The sequence below is a fragment of the Ochotona curzoniae genome, unplaced genomic scaffold, assembly GCF_017591425.1.
Source record: "Ochotona curzoniae isolate NIBS_2020 unplaced genomic scaffold, NIBS_Ocur_1.0 scaffold_4812, whole genome shotgun sequence".
NCBI classification, from domain to species: Eukaryota; Metazoa; Chordata; class Mammalia; order Lagomorpha; family Ochotonidae; genus Ochotona; species Ochotona curzoniae.
In genome coordinates, this window is record NW_024467124.1 from 2,810,873 (window position 1) to 2,830,567 (window position 19,695).

A 19,695-nucleotide genomic window follows, 5' to 3' on the forward strand; every position below is an offset into this window, starting at 1 on the left:
TTCTTTTTTCATCTAGATGCTGCTATGCTTATTTCTGCATAATTGTAGATCCGTGGTACAACTCTTGTGTTGTAAGCAGACTCCATCTGGTTGTCCTTCACCCTATACCAACTCAACCCACTCCTCCCCAAAACATTCTCCTCTTCTCTGTTCCTGGTCAATTTTAATGTTTTCACCATTTACCCATCCACCTAACTCAGAAACCAGCATGCTCCATATATAATCTGAAGCTTATTTACCTAATGAGAAGGGAAACATAACCAAAGGTATGGAATCCATTTTCAAAGATGAATGGGAGGAAGAATGATTCTTTTGTATCTGTAGAAACTTGGAGAATCTAGGTAATTTCCTAGGAGCATTAAAGGTAAGCAAACTCCACTGAAGAAGTTAAATATTGGAAAAGATAAGTGGGAACGATTGGGAGGGGAGCTCTGGCTGAGTTCAGTTGAATTGTTCTTCACATTTAAAAGAGCAGATAACTTTAGTGATGACAAACTCTTCCAGGTCATTGAAAATGATGAAAGTTCATTTATGGAGTCAGTGAATGTAGCCTGAGGAAGGTAGTATAAAAAAGACTCTAGACTATAAATATATGCCATATATGCATACAGATATTACAGGCTGTATAAATGCTGGCAAATAGAATCTAACCATATATTCCTAGAGTTCTTTCCTATTTTAAAGATGATAATGCTCATTAATGAAGCCAGCAGTGAAATAGGAATCAATGTTATACAAATTGCTAATATTGTTCACACATCTACAAATTGAAAGGGAAATGCTAGATATTGAAAAAGCTCTTTGTAAAATTTCTATTCATAGCAAAAACTGTTAATGTGAAATAGAATTGAGTACAATGAAACTTACCAAAATTTAGTAGATAAGTGGGAAAACCTTTTCTTTTCTTTTTTTTTTTTAAAGATTTACTTTATTTTTATTGGAAAGGCGGATATACAGAGAGGAGAGACAGGAAGATCTTCCGTCCGATGATTCACTCCCCAAGTGAGCACAACGGCTGGAGCTGAGCCAATCCGAAGCCAGGAGCCTCTTCTGGGTCTCCCACGTGGGTGCAGGGTCCCAAAGCTTTGGGCTGTCCTCCACTGCTTTCCCAGGCCACAGGCAGGGAGCTGGAAGGGAAGCGGGGCTGCTGGGATAGAACCGGCACCCATATGGGATCCCGGGCATGTAAGGCGAGGACCTTAACCACTGAGCCATCGCACCGGGCCCGGGAAAACCTTTTCGACACAAATGAGAAAACAGAGAAGGATAAGCAATATCATCCAGTATTTTCTTAGAGTGTTTAGTGAATGAAGTAGTCAACATACTTAGCTATTATTACAAATTTTTGAAAGAAGAGATAAAACTACATGTGTGTGTGTGTGTGTGTGTGTGTGTGTGTGTGTGTGTGTGTTAGCAGAGGATGTAGTTTGTACCTAAAAAATTCAAGAGAATCTAACTATAAGGTACTGGAATTAATACAGGAGTTTTGAAGTGATTGGATAAAGGATGAACATAAGAATCGTTTGCTTATTTCAGCCATCAACACTTAGAAACTAAAAAGGGAAAAAAATCCATTCGCATGAATATTCAAATATGTAAGGGAAATCTTATGTAACAAAATGTAGGAAATCCTTTCAAAAATATAAATTAATATGAAAAAATGGAAAAATGTATCATCAAATTGCCAGATTTCCTCAAATGGATATTTAATTTAGTACCAATGTATAAATCTGTATGGCTTCATTTTGTATTTTTGGTGGTATTATAATATAGTAGAAATTTCTGGAACAGGATAAGGAAACAGGATAGAAAAAGATACAGGGAAATAAATAAGAAAGATGATCAGTCAATTTGGGAGACAGAGCACAGAATATTTAATAGATTATTCTTGTCCATCTGTACTTTTCTGTGTAAAAACAAATTCCAAATACATTAAAAGGCTTGAATATTTAGAAGGAAAAATTATGTTTCATAAGACATTTTTAGGAGACTGAATGGATTGTCTACAAATGAGGAGGCAGTACATCAAAAATCAAAAGCTATAGTGCATAGATGAGATGGAAAACATGTCAAGATCAGCTTTATTATTCTGAAAAGTTTTATTTCATTTTCAATTTTAAAGGATGTCCTCATTGAGAATATATTTTTGTTTTCCAAAAATTATGTCAGTTGGCTTAATTTTTTATTGTAGAATTGAGCAACATTTCATTTCATAAGTAAAATAAGTTCCAGTGGTCCAGAATGAAGAGATTGATTTTATAAGCAGAAAGGCGGTTGAAAATAATAGAAATAAAAATAAGGGCGGATTGGCTATTTGAAAGTAATTTTCCTGCTAAGATGGAGAGAAGGTGAGAGAACAGTAGGAAAATAGCTGACTGGTTAAGACCAGGTTACTACAGGTTATCATTGTGTAAGAACTGAGACAGCGTTGATTTCTTCATCATGCCAATTTGAATTGACCTGTTTGGGAAACTTTTTCGTTAATTTGCTAATCCTGACTTCTCAGTAAGTCAGAGAAACACCTGAGTTTCAATTTGATAATAGTTGGAATTTCAGCATGAATGCTTTGGTTTTTCTTCTTAGCATGGTGTATGTAAAAGCTCTGTTGGGATCTTGTGATTCTTATTTAGCAATCTCGCTGTGTTGAGTCGTTGGATACACACTTGTTGGCAGTCTGATGGCCTTCTGTGCTTTAGAAACACTTCAGTGTTTGTATGCTTTTCCGTAATCTTCTTGCCTCCCTTGCTGTTGAAGAGAAGTTGCTGTATATAAAGTTATGCAACTCCTCTTGCCGGTATTTCTTAACTCCTGTGCTTTATTTTCCCTTTAATACTGATTGTTGTCTGAGGTCATATGCTTTACTTATGTGTCTTATCTATTGTTTGTCTCACCCATTATCAATTTATGGTGGGTGATTTTATGGTTGATTTATTTCTTGCTGTGTCATTAGTTCCTAGCACATATTAAGCATTCCATTGATATCTATTGAATGAAAAGTGAAACCATTCAAGCTTTTTTCAAAATACATCCCCAAACAACAAGGATTTCTCTGACCAGTATGTTTTAAGACTGTAGCCCTTATATTTTCATTGGGCTGTACTTGTCTGACAGTTACTCATTTCCTCCATTAATCCTCAACTCCTTACTGGGAAGATCTGTATCTTGTTTTTGAATCATTACCACAAATTAGAGAAGGTACTTGGTAAATGTTGACTCAGTCAACACCTGATTCAAGTTGTTTTTGTATTTGTCTTCTCACTGTGATGAAAAGATCAGCGATTTTTGCATTATCACACTCATGTGTGGCTCTTTGATTTTGTCACTTCCGAAGTTTACCATTTCTATTCCGTGCTTCCCTACCTGTGAACCTTGTCCCCAAGGCATACTGTTCTTCCAGCCATCCTCTTCTTCACACTCAGGCCCTCTCCCATATTCCTTGTTTAATGGGAGAAACCATGCTGAGGATAATCCCGCTACCTCAGTTTGATTTTTACTTGTTCTGCAGCTTAAGATCCCTTAGTTTTCCCTGCATCTTCAACCAATCTCATTTTTGAGTCAGGTCTCAAGGAAGAGCCACTTAGCTTCTCTGGGTACCAAATTCAATTGTTGGTCCTCACATTGCTTTAAATTTTTGTGCTCTTCAAAACCTCTCTGGAAATCTATCAAGCCCTGTACACTGATGGCCACCAAATTCAAGAATCACTTACAGGGGTTAATAAAACAGGTTCTGCATGGACTCACCCAGTGTCTCAATCGTTAGATCTGGAGTGTGGTCTCCAAATTTGCATATTAACATTTTTCATGGGTGATTGTGCTTTGGAAACCACTTTGTTGAATAATTATCTTGCACTTCTCCCTCTTGTCTCAGACTTGCAGTGATAGTTTCTTGCATGGCTGACAGCTCTAAAGACAGTGCTCGCCACAGGCTTGCTGAAACTCTTTATTGATCATAATCCTTGTACCCTCAAATCCAGCCTTTTCCTTCAGTTCTATGGAACTGAAAATAAAATCATGTCCTGTGTTCATCTTTCCATTCTTTCTTTATTCTTAAAGTTGTTTTCCAATCTCAATTTTTCTCATGCCAGGAAGGCCGCTCAAACAATTTATGCCTCATTTACCAGGCTTGGAGTGTCTCATGTACTTGGCCAACTCCTCTCAGCTGCTTCAAGCCTCACCATCTGCCCTCACTTAGAGACTTCCAGGAGCAATTGGAGAAAGCCCTTTGGTACCAAGCCCCCTTTTGCAGAACCATGGATTTAACTGAGGGACTGTCTCTGAACTATGTAGTACTCAATCCTGGTTGAATTTCCATGATTGCTTTTCTTAGTGTGTTTCATAGACAATGCTGTAACCTTGACTTTTAGCAGATTCCCTCCTATGTCTTGAAGGAGATCAGAGTGTTTGGTAGCACAGTGTTATATCTTCTGCCCTAGTACTAGAAGCTCCAGAGCTTTCACCATCTCAGTTTTGCCTCATCCTAGTCCAGTCACCCAACTTTCTGCTCCATGGATCCCCATAGGCTGTATGCTTAATGCTTAATAGTCTTTGTGGTGTCTATACAGAAGTTGCTCTTCACCCCCACTTTCATTGCTCTGCTGATGTTGCATGTTGCTTGCTTCCCGAATGCCTGCTCCATTTCTGTTTGTCTCAAAAAGCAATGGCCCCCTAGAAACTTCCTTCCCGTAATAATTAATCCTTCTTGATACATTGTTTGGGTTTATTAACTTCACTAATTAGCATTTCTGTCTGCCTATTTTTTTGTCAAAATATTGTACCCACCAAATGCCAAGGTGTCAGCGATACTGGTCAATGCAAATACTCTGTGGGCGCTAGGCTCCAGTTCTCTTGCATCTCACAACAGTCAGTGCCTGCTTTGCTCAGGGAGATGAGTAAGGCACAGTTTTGAAATTGGGCTGTACCAAGTTGAAGAGCAGCTTGAATGTGCAAATGAAGCATGCAGGCAGAGCTTGGGAAATGTCTTTGCTGCCGTGATGTGACAGAGTTGTTAAGTGTGAGTCTGTAAGGTGCAATTACACTCGGGGAGCTGCTGCTTCAGGGTTATTATCCAACAGTGGTAAGTTGTTAACATTAGATAAATTGTATCATTTCCAGTTGGTACCACAAAAGAAGGCATTTCTTATACCGGTTAGAAAAATCTGATGGTTGCTACTGATAGCTGCTTCTCATATTTTCTTTGATGGAACTGTATATACCATAATTTTAGCAATGACATTGAAATACTGGAATGAAAGTAGAATTGGAAAGGACCTGCTCTGAGATGTGAGTCTTAAGGTTTACATTGTTCTATCCTTAAGAATGATAATTTATTTGTTTTTTAAATTTTAGCACAGTAAATTACTGCTAAGTATTGCCCAGTCTTCTAGAACTGGATATTCTTGTTGTGCAAGTGAGAAGTTCATCTCTCATTGATTTTTCAATCTGTGCCTCTGATGTGAGGTGAATGGAGATCAGTTGTGGTGTGTCCCAAGCAGACTTCCTCGTAGGTCTGCCAGTACTGGGCGCCTGATATGATTGGCTTGTAATGAAAGTGGCTTAGGCTCAGGGGAAATTTAAAGCTTGAAAAAATCATAGGTTTACTAGACAATGTGTAGGACTTCTTTCCATATGTAAATATGACACTTTGCTTTTTTTTTTGTTCTAGGAAGGTTTGATAAGAGCTGAGAACAATAATATTAGTATACACATGTGAAGGCATATGCAAATGGGTTATTAATTTAAGTTCAGATATTCAGAACTGCATATCCAAAATGATAAAGTAGGACACAGCTGTAGTTACATAATCTAAACAGTTTAAAGTGGATTTGGTTTGGGAAATACCATACTCTGTGTGGATGCCCTTTTCACAAGTTTATCTAAGTCTATTAACATTGCAGGTACTTTATTAAAGGGATATTTCTGAGAGCTAAAACCCTGGGTCTGTTTGTTTTCTGCCCACTGTAAGGACAGGGTCTGGCTCAGGGAAGTGTGCCCATTTGGTCATAAAGTAAGACTACATGCACAAGAAAATTCATCATAGCACCATCCCTTAGTCAGACGTAGAGCTCTCCTTTCCTTGGTGTCAGTTCTTCCCCACTTCTTTGCTTTACCACCTGGTGAGATGTGTTTGTCTCAGCAGTTGACTTTCCTGCTCCAGTGGCAAAGCCCAGGACTGGGTTCTGTCTACTAACCCTGCCGTCCCTTGAGCCATTGCTTCCACACTGTGAGCGTTCTGGCAACTGCTCTGTCTGGGTCTTGTGTGGTTGCTTCCCCTCACCTGCTGTGTTGATGGTTCCCATGGGCCCGTGCCTGGGGCTGCAGGCAAGAGAATCATGGTCAGTGTGGGACATTGGCTTATACACAGGTTTGTTGGTTAGTTTTGATTTTAATTAATGATGAAGGCCTACTCATGTGCACTTCAACTCCTGAAAGCAAGTAACAGCACAATGAGAGGCCAATCCATAGACCACTGCTGTTATCTTCAAGTGTAGCTTTGATTATTGACTTTTGCCATCTTGCTTTGCTGATATTTTTCTTGAATACTCCTCTTTCTCTCTCTGTGTACTTTGCTTTCAGCTTATTGCTGCTTCTCTTGCCAATCTGTTGTATAAGCCAATAGACCTCAAGTTACGAGTAGAACAAAGTTGAATTTAGCAGCTGGTAGCACAAAACTGATTTTATTAGCAGGCTCATGTTGCATCTTGAGCGAAAGAAATGATCATGATTTGTGCTGATCCACCAAATCAAAAAATAAAGGCTGGCAGGTAGAGCTGGGGAAGTCTTCCCTGCTTTTAGAAAAAAGGAAATAACTGCACCTACAACTTATTACTGATAGAGAAAGAAGGAATGGCCTTGCTTATTTCCAGGGAAGTGGAGGGCTGCATTTCCATGTCCTATTGTGGTTCCCCTGGAACCTTCATTCCTTCCTCATGAACTTGGTCCTTCAACAGCTGGGTCTCCAGTCATCCACATCATGTATCTGCTCCCTTTTGCTTCAGTATCGCCGCTGCCAGGGAAGCTGGTCCCTTGACATGCTCATGTAAGGATACAGATTTACAATCTAGATAGAAAACAAAATAGACTAGACTCAACTGGACTTGATTTGATTTAACTAGATTACACTGGAATATTATAGAATAGAATAGAAAAGAAAAGAAAACTTTGTTCTGCAACAGTCAGATCTGTCAGATCAACCTTTACTTGTGTTGCTTTAAATCATCATTACTATCTGCCCTATGATTTTAACTATATGCAAACTGTTCTAACTTACTTAATATTTACGAAGTAATGTGACACTCATGAGCATAAACTATTTGACTTATATTCTTTTTAAATATTTATTTTACTTTTATTGGAAAGATAGATTTACTGAGAAAAGGAAAGACAGAAAGATCTTCCATCTGCTGTTTTTTTTCCCCAAGTGACATGTCTTCGTCCATATCTCCCATGCTAGTGCAGGGTCCCAAGGCTTTGGGTCATCCTTGGTTGCTTTTCAAAGCCAGCAGGGAGCTGGACAGGAATTGGACCAGCTGGAACATGACCCAATGCCCATATGGTATCCCAGCACATGCAAGGCAAGGATTTACCCACTGAGCCACTGTGCTGGGGCCCCGACTTCTGTTCTTGGATATTATATTTTTTCCCCTGGATTTGTGCTGTTCAAAAGCTGCATGCATTGTTTTTGCAGTTTTTAGAATAAAATAAAGTTGTGACAAAAAACAGTAAGTATTAACATCTTTGGTGGCTGTAAATATGTATTATGATATGACCTAAAATTTTAATTAGATTTACGAAACCACCATTTATGAGTGAGTTTATTATTTTTAATTTTTAAGTTCTACTGCTTCATCTTGTCTGTGTGTTCTAAAGTGTGAAAGGAGAGTGTCCACACTAGGACTTCCGTTTCAGTTCACAGTTTCCTAGCTGTGAGTTCTCTGTGAGCCTCAGTGTTTCAGAACTGCAGCATCATGATCTGATATTCACTATTGGAAGGGAGTGTGTGTGTACACATTCACACACGTGTCCACTATGTATGTGTACATACAGACATACCCAAAACAACTGGTTTCATGTCTGGCATAGAATAAGTCTATATTAAATGATAGATGATGCACAATTAGAAGAGTAACTAAAAATTGTTGAAAGTATAATTAAAAGATATTTATTTTGGTACAATGTAAAAAAGTATGCATACAAGGGATTCAGAATATTGATGAAAATACATGTTATGAATAAGCTGTGCATGTATGTAAATTTTTTTGTACCAAAATAAACTTAATTTTGAATTATTTTCCCCTCAACTTCTTGAAATACCTTCACATACTCTGTTTAGATAATGTTTGGTAGAGAAACAATAATCAGAATTTTTTTTGTAGGTAATAAGTATAGTGAAAAGAAATCAAATTTAGAGTTTACAAAGCTTTATGGATAGCTAATGTTCTATAATATGAATGGCCTACCTAGAGTGTATTTGAAAAAGTTACATAAAAAATAAAATAAATTCAATGCCTGAAGCACTTTTTCTCATAATTGGTTCTTTCTCTCGAGGAACCTGAGAAATGAATTGGTCAAAGTATCTATGTTCAAATTTAATTTTAAAGCAAATGTGCTATTCTGCCTACCTTCGTTCCCTGTAATTTGTTTAACAAATATTATGGTCAGACATGATTATAGTTTCAAATGTTCAGTGATGAACAATAGCGATAAAGTGAATCCCTTTCAGTAGCTTATGCTCTACTTAACACCCCCAACAAACATCAGAAAGAAGAAAAAAAAAAAAAAACAAAGAATCCCAAACTGGCTACTTTCAGCTAATGTAATACCTTTGTCAAATAGCAGGCTAACGCAGTGGGAGACAGACAGCAGAGGCTCAGGGCATCTCAGCTCGGTGGGCAGGGTGGGCCTGTTTGCAGGCACCTGGGGACAAGTGCTGCACCGTATTGCTGAGTAGTTCCCTTACTGTCCCATCATACTTACCTCTCTGAGTTTTTTATTGTTTGATAATATGTACTCTTGTTCTTATGAATCTTAAAAGGTTCTTTGCATACTTATGTGATCATCAAAGGTAATCTCTTAGATACAATTTACATTTGGTAAAATGATAGCATAGGACAATTGGAAATATGATTAAATTGAGAAATTACATACAGTCTCTGTAAGAACACAGCTGTTGTAGAAAATGAGGTGTCTATATTTGCTTTCGAGCCACCCCGGATATGTTTTTGTGAAGTACATAATTGTAATGAACTGGAATGATTTTGTGCAGATATGGATGTTGAATCATCTTAACCGAGCATCCTCAGCGTTTGTCAGATTGCTCTCTGTGTTTAGTAAAATAAAACATCTCATGTTGTGGTGGAAACGGCAGCAAATCTTCTATTGCAGTAATGGGGCAACAGACTTCAAGTTCCTTGATGGAAATTATCCTGTGCTTTTTTTTTTTAAAATTTCAAACAAAATAAAAAACTCCATTGATGATAGTAGTTTTAGTCTTATCAGTGAGTAAAGCATTTTTTACAAATATGATGTTTAGTAAATCTAGTTCTTAGCAGTAACTAGTGTTGTGACAAATATGAATGTTAACGTCACTGCTTTTGCATATTTTACCTGTAAATTAATAGCATGTTTCTCCTGGTTTCCCAAGTCCAAATTATTTCTTCCATTGTAATGATATGTTTGGATATCAAAGGAAGTATTCTTATTATTTATTTTTCATTTCCTGCCTCACAGGGCCAAATTTGTGTTCTTGTTCCATTGGAGAGACGACACAAATTTTGGCACTTTCACAGGAATTCAGAAACCTTCTTGGATATGATTAAAGTCTGTATGAGATATTCTTGTAGAGCACAGTGCATTTGGCATTTGTTATTCCATCCAGTTGACTTTTGAGTTTTGAAAGGTTTCAATGTTGACTTAGAGGTGTTTCATACCGCCTGTCATTGCCAATGCTAACACAATGCTAATCTTCTACCGGCCATGTCTTCTGAAACATTCTGCAGCAAGATGAATGCTTAAAATTCATCTAGCACTTTTTGACCAGAGCTCTTCCAAGGATATATGTGTGTATATGGTTAGGCAACAGTATTTGTAGAGAATTTTTATTTTTTATTTTTTTTTGAGAATTTTAAAAATGTAGTGATGCAAAGAATGATTAATTTCACCATTAATGTGTAGCCATTGTTAATATTGTGTGATTTCATTCCAGTTCCTGTTTTATATGAGCACGTTTGCAAATATGAACCTGATACATAGTGCTAAATATATGTATGTGTGTATGAATGAATGAATGAAGATTTTACTAATGATAATATATATTTGTCTTAATTGAAAATCAATTGTATATATTTATGGGATACGAAGTGATGTTTTATTACATGTCTGCATTGTATAAAGTGAATATCAAGTTGCTTAATAAATCTAGAACTGCATTTTTTTATTACAGTGAATAGTTAAAATCTATTCCTTTAGCAATTTAAAAATTTCCCTCCTTCTTTCTTTTCTTCCTTTTGTCTTTCCTCCTGTCTTCCTTCCTTCCATCCTTTCTGACTCTGACAGAGGCAAAGAGATCTTCTGTCCACTATTTCACTCCCTAAGTGCCTGGAAGTCCAGGCTGAGCCAAGCCAGAGCTAGGAGCTTAGAACTCAGGCTGGGTCTCCCACCTGGGTGGCAAAGGTCCATTACTAGAGCCATTACTTGCTGCCTCCTAGGGTCCACATTAGCAAGAACCTGCAGTTATGAACAATGTTCCACTGTGGGATGCAGTTATCCCAAGCAGCATACTAAGCCTTGCCCCCTACTCTTAGCAATTTTGATGTTTAAAACAGACATTTTTAAAAGCTCTGGTCACTGTATTATGTAGTGCATTTCTAAAGCTTATTCCCTAAGTGGAATTTTGTACCCTTTGATCAACATTTCTGCTTTCTCCAGTATGCACTCCCTGGGCCTTGGGTAATCATCTTTTCCGCTGTCTCTTCTATGAGTTAGAATTTTTTAGATTCCATAAATAAGTAACTTCATGCAGTGTTTTTCATTCTGTGCTTGGCTTATTATTATTCTGTGCTTGGCATAGGTTACTTGGATTTTTAAATTTTACTGAGATAATTGTCTAGACATTTTCTTAAATATTTATAAGTAATACACAGTTTGTCATATCCTCAGAATCATTTGTGTGTATAGATACCACAGTTTACTCAGCTCTCCTCTAACATAAATACTATTTTGCAGTTATGTTATGATGTGCATTTTTACCAGTAACCTTTAATAGGGCTTGATTAATTCATTAGTGTTGAATTCTGGTTACTGAGACATGGAATTACAAAAACTGTTAATTACTTTTCTATTTTTACTAGTTAAATGTGGCACTTATTGAATCACAAATTATTCATCTAAAAATATGGAAAGCAGAAAAGCAACAGAAACACAATTGAGAAGACATAATTTCTGATTCTGGCAGCTAAGCATGATTTTATCCAAGATTTGGATTTACATAATTTGAGTTTTGTTTTTAAATCATGACTATTTACCAAAAAGGATCATTTTGTTTTCTAAACTGCTTTTTCTCCGCACTTAGTACTATATCATTAATATCCCTTTCTTTGTCATTAGACAGCCTTCCACAATGTAATTTTACTGCCTATTATTAAAATGACACATCTGCACAATGTGTTTAATTAATTCCCCCTTGGTGGACCTTTACTTTGTTTCCAGTGTTTCATTATTATTCAGAGTTCTGGTGCAAAAGCCCCCTGACTTTTCCCTTGGGCCCATCTCCTGTGATTTCATTAACACAGATTGCTAGGAGACCTGTTTATACAAACTATAGGAATAATTTTTAAGGCATCTTACAAACATTGCCACGTTGGGTTTTGACAGGTCATAACAAATGACAGTCACATCCAAGAAAAAGGTGTAAAAGTAAAAGGAGTTATAAAATACCATCAGGTGATTCACTGAAAATTAGCCAGAGCCCTTTCCAGAAAGCCTGTCCCCGCTTGCCCTCTCTGAGTGCAACTGTGAAGCATGTGTCAGGTGCTGTCGTTGAGTGGGAGTGCCTGTGCCTTGTTCCTAAAGCAGGAGGAGCTGCATACCCAGGGGATGGATGGGGATTTTACCGAATGCTCACACAGCGCCAGAGAGGCTCTTACAAGTCGCTGGGTCTTCCAACCTAATCAGTCTTGAATTTGTCTTCCACTAAATGTTTTTTTTTTTTTTTTGTCACTAATTATTTCAGAAAAGTTGTTGTGTTTTCTCTTTCAGGCCTCTCAGTGGTTGCAGAGGAGGCATGGTCCTGGGAGCAGTACCTTCAGGAACAGAAGGCAGTAGCTGCGCCTATTGAGCTGTTTTCCAGGGTCAGTCACTGAAACATTTCATTTTTGTAAGGCACCAACATTTAAAAGAGTTAATTGTAGTAAGCCTGTTTGCCTAGGTAGCCGGCGGACTTACCTGGATTTGTAGGCTGTGCTGGGAAGTGACCACATGTTCAGCACTTGGTATGATGGGACTGCCTGTGCATGAAGCATAGCACTACCCATTCAACCTGTATGTACCTCAGTTTCCTCATTTATAAAGTAGGGAAAGTACTTTAGCTGTGTGCTTAGGCCGTTGAGGACTGTAGTGTTATTCTTGTTAAGGATATAAGCTGCAACGTGCACATGATACACAATCAGTGTTAGTCTTTGGTAGTTGATAGTACTTGCATGTGTCTATCAAGATTGGAGGGATCCATTTTGCTCTATTGCAAGGGAGTTGTGGGTCAAGCAAGATGTTGTAGGAGAGAGTAAACCTGTTAGATCATGTCATAACTAACAAGCAAGATGCACAGAGCTTGCATCATAGAACGGGCACTTGGTTTGCCAGGCACAGGCCATGTTGCCCAACAGCTAAGCTCTGCCCAAGGCTCTAAAGCTCATGCTGTTCTTTCTCTTATTTTTTTTAAGTTTTACTGCTCCAGCGATGTTCATTTCAAATGTAATGTTAAATTTACATCATTATATTGCATTTTAAACCCCACAAGAACCCAAAACTTTACTTTTCATGATTTCTCTTGTGTTGCCTCTTGTATTTGTTATGATGCGATGGGGCACTAATTGTAACTGCATGGGGGAAGAAGTATATTAAAGAGGAAAAGAGGAGCCAAGGACTGACAATCAGTTTCCAAGAAATTATGCTACATGGGTTTTTTTTTTGTTTTTTTTTTTTTTTTTTTTGGTCTGGGAGGTTTGCTTATTTGATTAAATAGTATGAAAGGCTCTGCTGGTATAGTGGCTCTTAACCCTCTGTTTCACAGTAGATTCTTCTGATGAGATTTGGAATGCATAGGCATGGATTGTCCTAAGACCTACTGGTCAGAACCTTAGTTTCAGAGCCTTCCTTGGGTATTCTGTCTTAAAGTCCTCTACTATTGACAGTGTAAAAAAGCAAGCAATTCCTGCTTAAGTGCCGTGTCCCTGCTACCCCATATTGCAATTACCTAGTGAAACTCAGCCTGTTTGTCCACCAGACACATGTATTCCTTAAATAGAGGGGATCTCTGCCACCTTTCACCCATGTCTGCCCATAGTGCCTGGGTGGGGGAGCAGGCTTGGGTGACCAGTTGTGTTCAGTAACTTCAGGGAAATTGATCTTAGTTCTCTGAAATGGTCTTTAAAAGGCTTGCCTTGGACCAGGGCAATATGGGGTAACTGGTTGGCCCTTTTCCCCCCGGGTTCAACTTGCATCCTTCTTATAGAGTCACTACTACAGTTCTGGATGTGGAGTGGGTCAGAGCATGAGCTGCCTATGGCTTGTCATAACATTCTATGGACAGCTAGATCCTGGTTGGGTCCATGCAAAGGATACATGGGAGACTGTCGGCTTGATAGTATTGTAGTCTAGGGTCTGATGGTTGCCAGCATCATAAAGAGGCAAAGAAAGTGAGTGCAGTTGGAACTGTCATGTTCCAAGAGTCGGATTTCTGCTGCTTCCTCTCATCAGATCACAGGGCAGGCAGCTTTTCTTACCTCCACCCAGATTTTCATCAGGTATTTGAGTGTGAGGTGAAGTGGTTGACTTCTCTGAGCAAGATGCAATTTTGGCTGAGGTATCGAAGTATTAGATTCCTGTTACCTGCTGCATCACCCTTTATCTCTGCCAACCAGTATATTTACTTTATGCTCAGAATTTCCCCTTTAGGATCCTTTAAGGTTCATCAACCAGTTCAAAAACACCTGCACAAAAGCAATTTCTGAGAATTTCTCTCATAGCTTGATGTGGACTAAAAGCCACTATGGGGCTGATGTGTGATGCTGCTCTCTGAAGTGAACCCTTATGGTGAGGCTGGGTTTTAGTTCTGGGGTGTGGCTCACAGGGCTTTCCCTTGACATCAGAGAGAGGACATGGAGGGGTCAGAAAGCACTTAGCAGGAGAAAGGCAGCCTCGATTCTGGGGCTGGGCAAGCTGTCTGTGCAGGGTATGGAGAGTGGGAGAGTTGGCGACACATGTGGAGAGGGTCAGGGAGTGGGAGATGTCCTCTTGCATGGTTTCTCAGCTAGTAACAGGCTTGAAACTATGTCTTCAGCAAGCGTTCGAATCTAAATATTTATTGGTTCCAAATGTAGGAGCAACATGTTAGCTATGAGAAAACAAGAATGTGACTAGTAGCCTGCTTCTTTTCCTCACGATCAGTCACGCTGAGTGTGTTGCTTAAGGCTGTGACTGTGTTGAGTGATGCACAGACCCACACTGATACCACACAGTGTGTGTGCCTCACTTGCTTAGACTCTGGCCATCTATTTGGGGCAGAAAATATGCTCATGAAAGCACAGTTACAGCAGGAAAGGGAGTATCATTTGACAGTGGAGTGGGCAAAAAATAACTCCCTCCTCATCCTGTGAGTGAGATAAGGCCTTCTGTGACCCTGAGCAGGGAGAAGATTCTTGTGCTCCAGATTCAGGATTACACTAAGTTGGCATTTGTATTTTGAGGTGAAATAGTATGGTTTATTGTTGAAAGTATTCTTCCATGTAACCGAAAAGGCAGGTAAGTACTTCCCTTCCAGGGCGGGTGTGACTCTGGGCTCTGTGCAGCTCGTGTTCTTTTTCCTTTGTAAATCCTGCAGTGACACTGTATAGGGCAGCCACCTGAGACAGTTCACACTGCAGTGCTAGAAAGGAAATTTAAGATAGCTCGCTTATCTGGAGTAGAAAGCTATGCCAAAGAGATTAAGGTAATATTCCACTTTGAATGTGTAGTTTCCATCCTATATTCAAGTGTTTGAAGACTATGTGAAAGCCGCACACACACGTGCACGCATACATGTGCACACACATCATATGTACACATCCACAGTAAATTCTGTCATGCAAGGCAGATGTTTTCCACTGAGAAATTCTGTGTGTATTTTTAAAGAGTATTATATCAGTTTGATTTATACATAAGGTTGTTTTGCATCTGAATGGGTCTGTTTTGGATTTCTTTCAACACAAGGAAAAGTTAAGTGTTTTTTAACTTTTGTAATTTATTTTACCATCTGGGGTAATGAGCATAGAAGGATGCAAATACCGTATGTTGACACAGTAAATGCAAAAACATTTTTTTCTCCATGACCTGTGGCTTGTGTCTGTGTTGATTTGATTTAAAATATGAATTACCGGACTTTAGTTGTTGTTCAAAGTTGCGGAGAAGAACTTTTTTCTATCCCTGCTCACCAGTCCTCTTACCTTCACACGAAGCTCTCCAGTGTGATTCTTTTCGCCCTGTTGCTCATCATATCAAGTTCTGGAAGGCTGCTATGGGGCCCCAGCTGCAGGCTTGCACAGACAAAGCTGCTGCTTGGCTGCCAGGTCGGCCCCCATGTGGCATTCTTGACCTGCCCTGAAGGCCTTTGGGACGCTCTTGCTCTTCCTCTTGAGGTGCGCCCTTCCCAGGCAGCTTTCCCAAGCCTGTCCACTCTGACATAACAGCAGGTGCTGGCTGGGTAGCTGCCTACCTGCCTACATGAGGGTGAGGGCTTGGGGCAAAGCAAGAGTCACAGGGAGACAGGAGGTAGTTCTTATGTGTTTGGCCATGAACGGCACCTGGAGCTCCATCTTCAGAGCCACTGAACTCTGGCCAGTCACACCTGCACTGCCTGGCTGTGGCACAGAGGTGTAGCCAGTCCCATCATCTGCAAGATGGGCAGCTTGTGGCTATCTCTCTGTGTCATTAGCCTGGACTCCTTTTCTCTGACAGCAGCTCTAAACTCTCAGGCCTCCTTTTCCCTGACCTTGGGAACCATAACTGTCCTGGAAACTATGATGAACCTGCAGCTTTGGCCTGCCTACCGATACTCACGGCCCTAGTCCTGTCTCTCTGCAGTGTGTTGGAGGAATCTACCCTCCCTGGTTCCATCAGCCTTTCTCTGACTCTGGATCCGGCCATTGCTGCATTTCTAGGGTTCTCCCCCTGCAATTTATCAGCTGTGACCTTGAAAAGTTTCTTCTTTGGGGCCAGTGCTGTGGCTTTTGTGTTAAGTTGTCTCTTGCAGGGCTGACATCCCATAATGGCACCATTACTAATCCCAGCTGTTCCAGTTCCAATTCAGCTCCTTGCTGATGCACCTTGGAAAGGCAGTATAGGATGGTCCAAGTGCTTGGACTTCTGTACCCTGCATATAGAAAAGGAAAGTTTCTTCTCTGTGCATCTTGCCTTTTAGATAACAGATGTGCTTAGATGTCTTCACTTACAATATTTTTGTATTAAAATCAGATTCACACAGAGAAAAAGAGAGGGAGGGAAGGAAAGGGAACAGTGAAATCGTCCATCTGCTGATTTCTTCCCAATATGGTTGTAATGGATATATACAATGTACATTCCCAATATGGCTGAAACTTCTGAGTTTCCCATGTGGATGCAGGGACCCTAGAACTTGGGTCATCCTTTGTTGTCTTTCCAGACCATTAGCAAGGAGGTGGATTGAAAGTGGAGCAACCAGAACTCAAACCAATATCCATATGGGATGCTAGCAGCACAGGTGGAGGATTAAGCTACTAACCACAGTATACTATGGCCCCTCAAAGTCTCTTCTGCTTTTAAGAAAACAGTCACCTTGGGTTCTGTGGCCCTCCTCTCACATCCATCTCCCTGTCTCAGTCTAAAGTCCTGAAATCTTAGGTGGCATTTTCTTTCCTCTTGGTTTTTCTCACCTTTTCTACCCATTGCCTCCTCCGTCTGGCCTTTCCTCTCCCCTCTGCTGAACCTGTCCTGCAGAAGTGACTTTCAGGATGTCACAAGTAGATCCTTGGACTCCCATCACTGGCATTACTGCCTACTCCTGGTCTCTGATTGTGTTTCCACTCAGACATTGTCTGATTCAGCCCATGTCTCTTTCCTCCTGTGACTGTCTTTGGGCCCCACTCTGCACAGCTATCTGGCTGACTCCATCTCAACCCTCCACAGGACAGGTCCCAGTCTCCTGCCAGGCCATTTTCCTGATATGCATGCTTGTCTGTCTGGATGGCACTTGGGGCTCTCCTGAGAGCATTCAGCTAGACTCAGCTCACATCCCCTTCTCAATTCTCCTTCCTGGCCCTCCTGTGCGTTCCTTGCAGTGGGGAGTACAGAGAGTCTATGCCTTTGCTCTGCTCTGCGTGGGTGTGGCCTCCAGGCTGCTCAGCTTCTGCTTCATGATCATTCAGGAGCTACGCTCGGTGGCTAGCACTGCTGCCACGAGCTAGAAATAAGCCTCACATATTTTTACATGTGTTTTAGCAAGTGTTTATTAATGACCTCTCAGGCCAAGCTGGCCTTTGTAGCATGCTGTGGCCAGAATGGCCCTTTAGGCCGAGAGGTGTGTGTAGTATCTGTGGCTGCTTTTGCTGTGAGTCCAGGTCACACGGATACATATCCGCCTGTTGGTGGAACTGTGTTGTTCTTGAAGCTGCATCAGCATCCTTTTTTCTTTCCTTCTTGCTTTCCTTCCTTCTTTCTTCCTTTCTTCCATCCCTCCTTTCCTCCTTCCCTCCTTCCTTCTTCTATTTCCTCTCCTACTTTGTGGTTCTCAGGGAGAAAAGTTTGTTGCTTTTGTGTGAGCCACCTCATTTGAGCCCTTCTAGCTTGTCCCCTTCCCCTACTTTCTGAATTGAGAGTTCTGGGGTGGACCTCTCCAACTCAGAATATTTACCTAGAAATGCAGTTCTCATCTTCCACATCACAGGAATTTCTTGACTGCTGCTTTGTGGCAGTGCACATGGCAGTGGCTGACAGTTTGCTTTACTAATGACAAGCAGTTCTCAAAATTCCTTTCTCCCAGTTCAGAGTAACATGTCTGTGTCCAGAACTCTTGGTCCATCCTGTGTGCCCTGACCCCTGCTGTCTTTTGGAGTGTAGGCCTGCCTCGCCTCCCTGTGCTTGGCCTTGCTGGGAGCTGTCTTGATTGTACCCTAGACGCTGCTGGCAGTCCTCCTTCCAGCTTGCCTGCTTGTGAGAGTGTTCATTTTGGTCTTGTGATTTCTGCACTCTGGGGAAGGCCCGCTGGGAAGTTACCACCACGCAGGCCTTACCTGCTTGCACTCTGATTAAGCCCTTGACCTCCTTCATGGTGAGGACAGAGGTGGGTCCTCTGGTGAGCTCCTTTCTACAGCAAGGCACAGATGTGATGTCAGTGGTAGTGTGTATTCCTCTCTTGACTCTGCACTGACCTTCTGATTTTCCAAGATAGAAAACTTCATCTGAACATGTCCGCAGCCAAGCAGTCTTTCTTGCCTAAAGTCTTAGCAAAAGGAGCACACCCTCGTTTCTAAATTTAATTTGTTTATCCTGTTCCATTAAATTCTTTAAAACATCATTTCAAATACATGTATATAATAATAGATTCTGAATAATCCGCGCATTTAGTTTTGATAAACTATTGGTTTGTTCTTAGCTGTGCACGTGTAGAAAGATGCTTCAGTGAACATCTCTATTTGTTTTAATTCCTTATAACACTGGTTTAGATACCCAGAATCTTCCATTAGATCCACTAGTTTCCACATGGATCTTCCTCAGACGTACTTTAAGTATTCTTCCTGAGGCAGGTGGTGGCTATGACGGGGTTCTTGAGCTCTGAGCAGTGGACTGACGGACCTTGCGCTTTCTTACATGCTGTGAAGCAGGAGGTAGTATGATTCCACATGCTTTTGGTTTGCCAAAAGTGTTCACTTGCTTGATTATCTTGTTTTTATCTTCAATGTATGTCTTGTTCTCCAAGCTTGAATTAGCTTCATAAGTATTTAACGTTTTTTCCAGGAAACAAAAACAAAAAAATTATCTTTTGAAAATAAAAAGCGCCCATTGTATTCATATGTTTGGTTGTGATTTAAGTCACAAGGCATGTGGAACCCTAGAGGGAAGTGTGTTTGAAAAATAGAGTGCAGCCTTATGCAAAGTCATTTAAGCTGATTAATTGCTGGGGCCCCAAAAAACAAAAGAAATTTCCATCATGTTCATTTTTCATAGTCTCCAGTGCTCTAAGTTCTGAGACAAAAGTGAAGACGTGTGCTAAGCTTGTGCACTTAGCGTTGACTTCTCGGAGTGAGCTGGTTTCAGAGAACCAGCTGTGCTGTGAAGTCGTCCATCTCTGCAGCCAGCCATGCAGATCAGGGCTGCTTCTGGGTCCTGGGAGGGGCTGCTTATCTGTAGTTCCAGCTGGAAGCTGAATGTCAAGTTCAGAGCTCTTCAATAGGATGAGAAATGGAGAGAAGAAAA

At 40.4% G+C, this 19,695-nt stretch overlaps 1 protein-coding gene across 1 annotated transcript in view; it reads left to right on the forward strand.

Moving 5' to 3' along the window:
- The window catches only part of L3MBTL4 (L3MBTL histone methyl-lysine binding protein 4), a 347,858-nt gene that overhangs the window by 67,129 nt on the left and 261,034 nt on the right, over positions 1 to 19,695 (forward strand). The window contains exon 3 of the mRNA XM_040970594.1: positions 12,253 to 12,344. Coding sequence (XP_040826528.1) covers positions 12,253 to 12,344 — 92 coding nt within the window. The remainder of the gene's footprint in view (positions 1 to 12,252; positions 12,345 to 19,695) is intronic.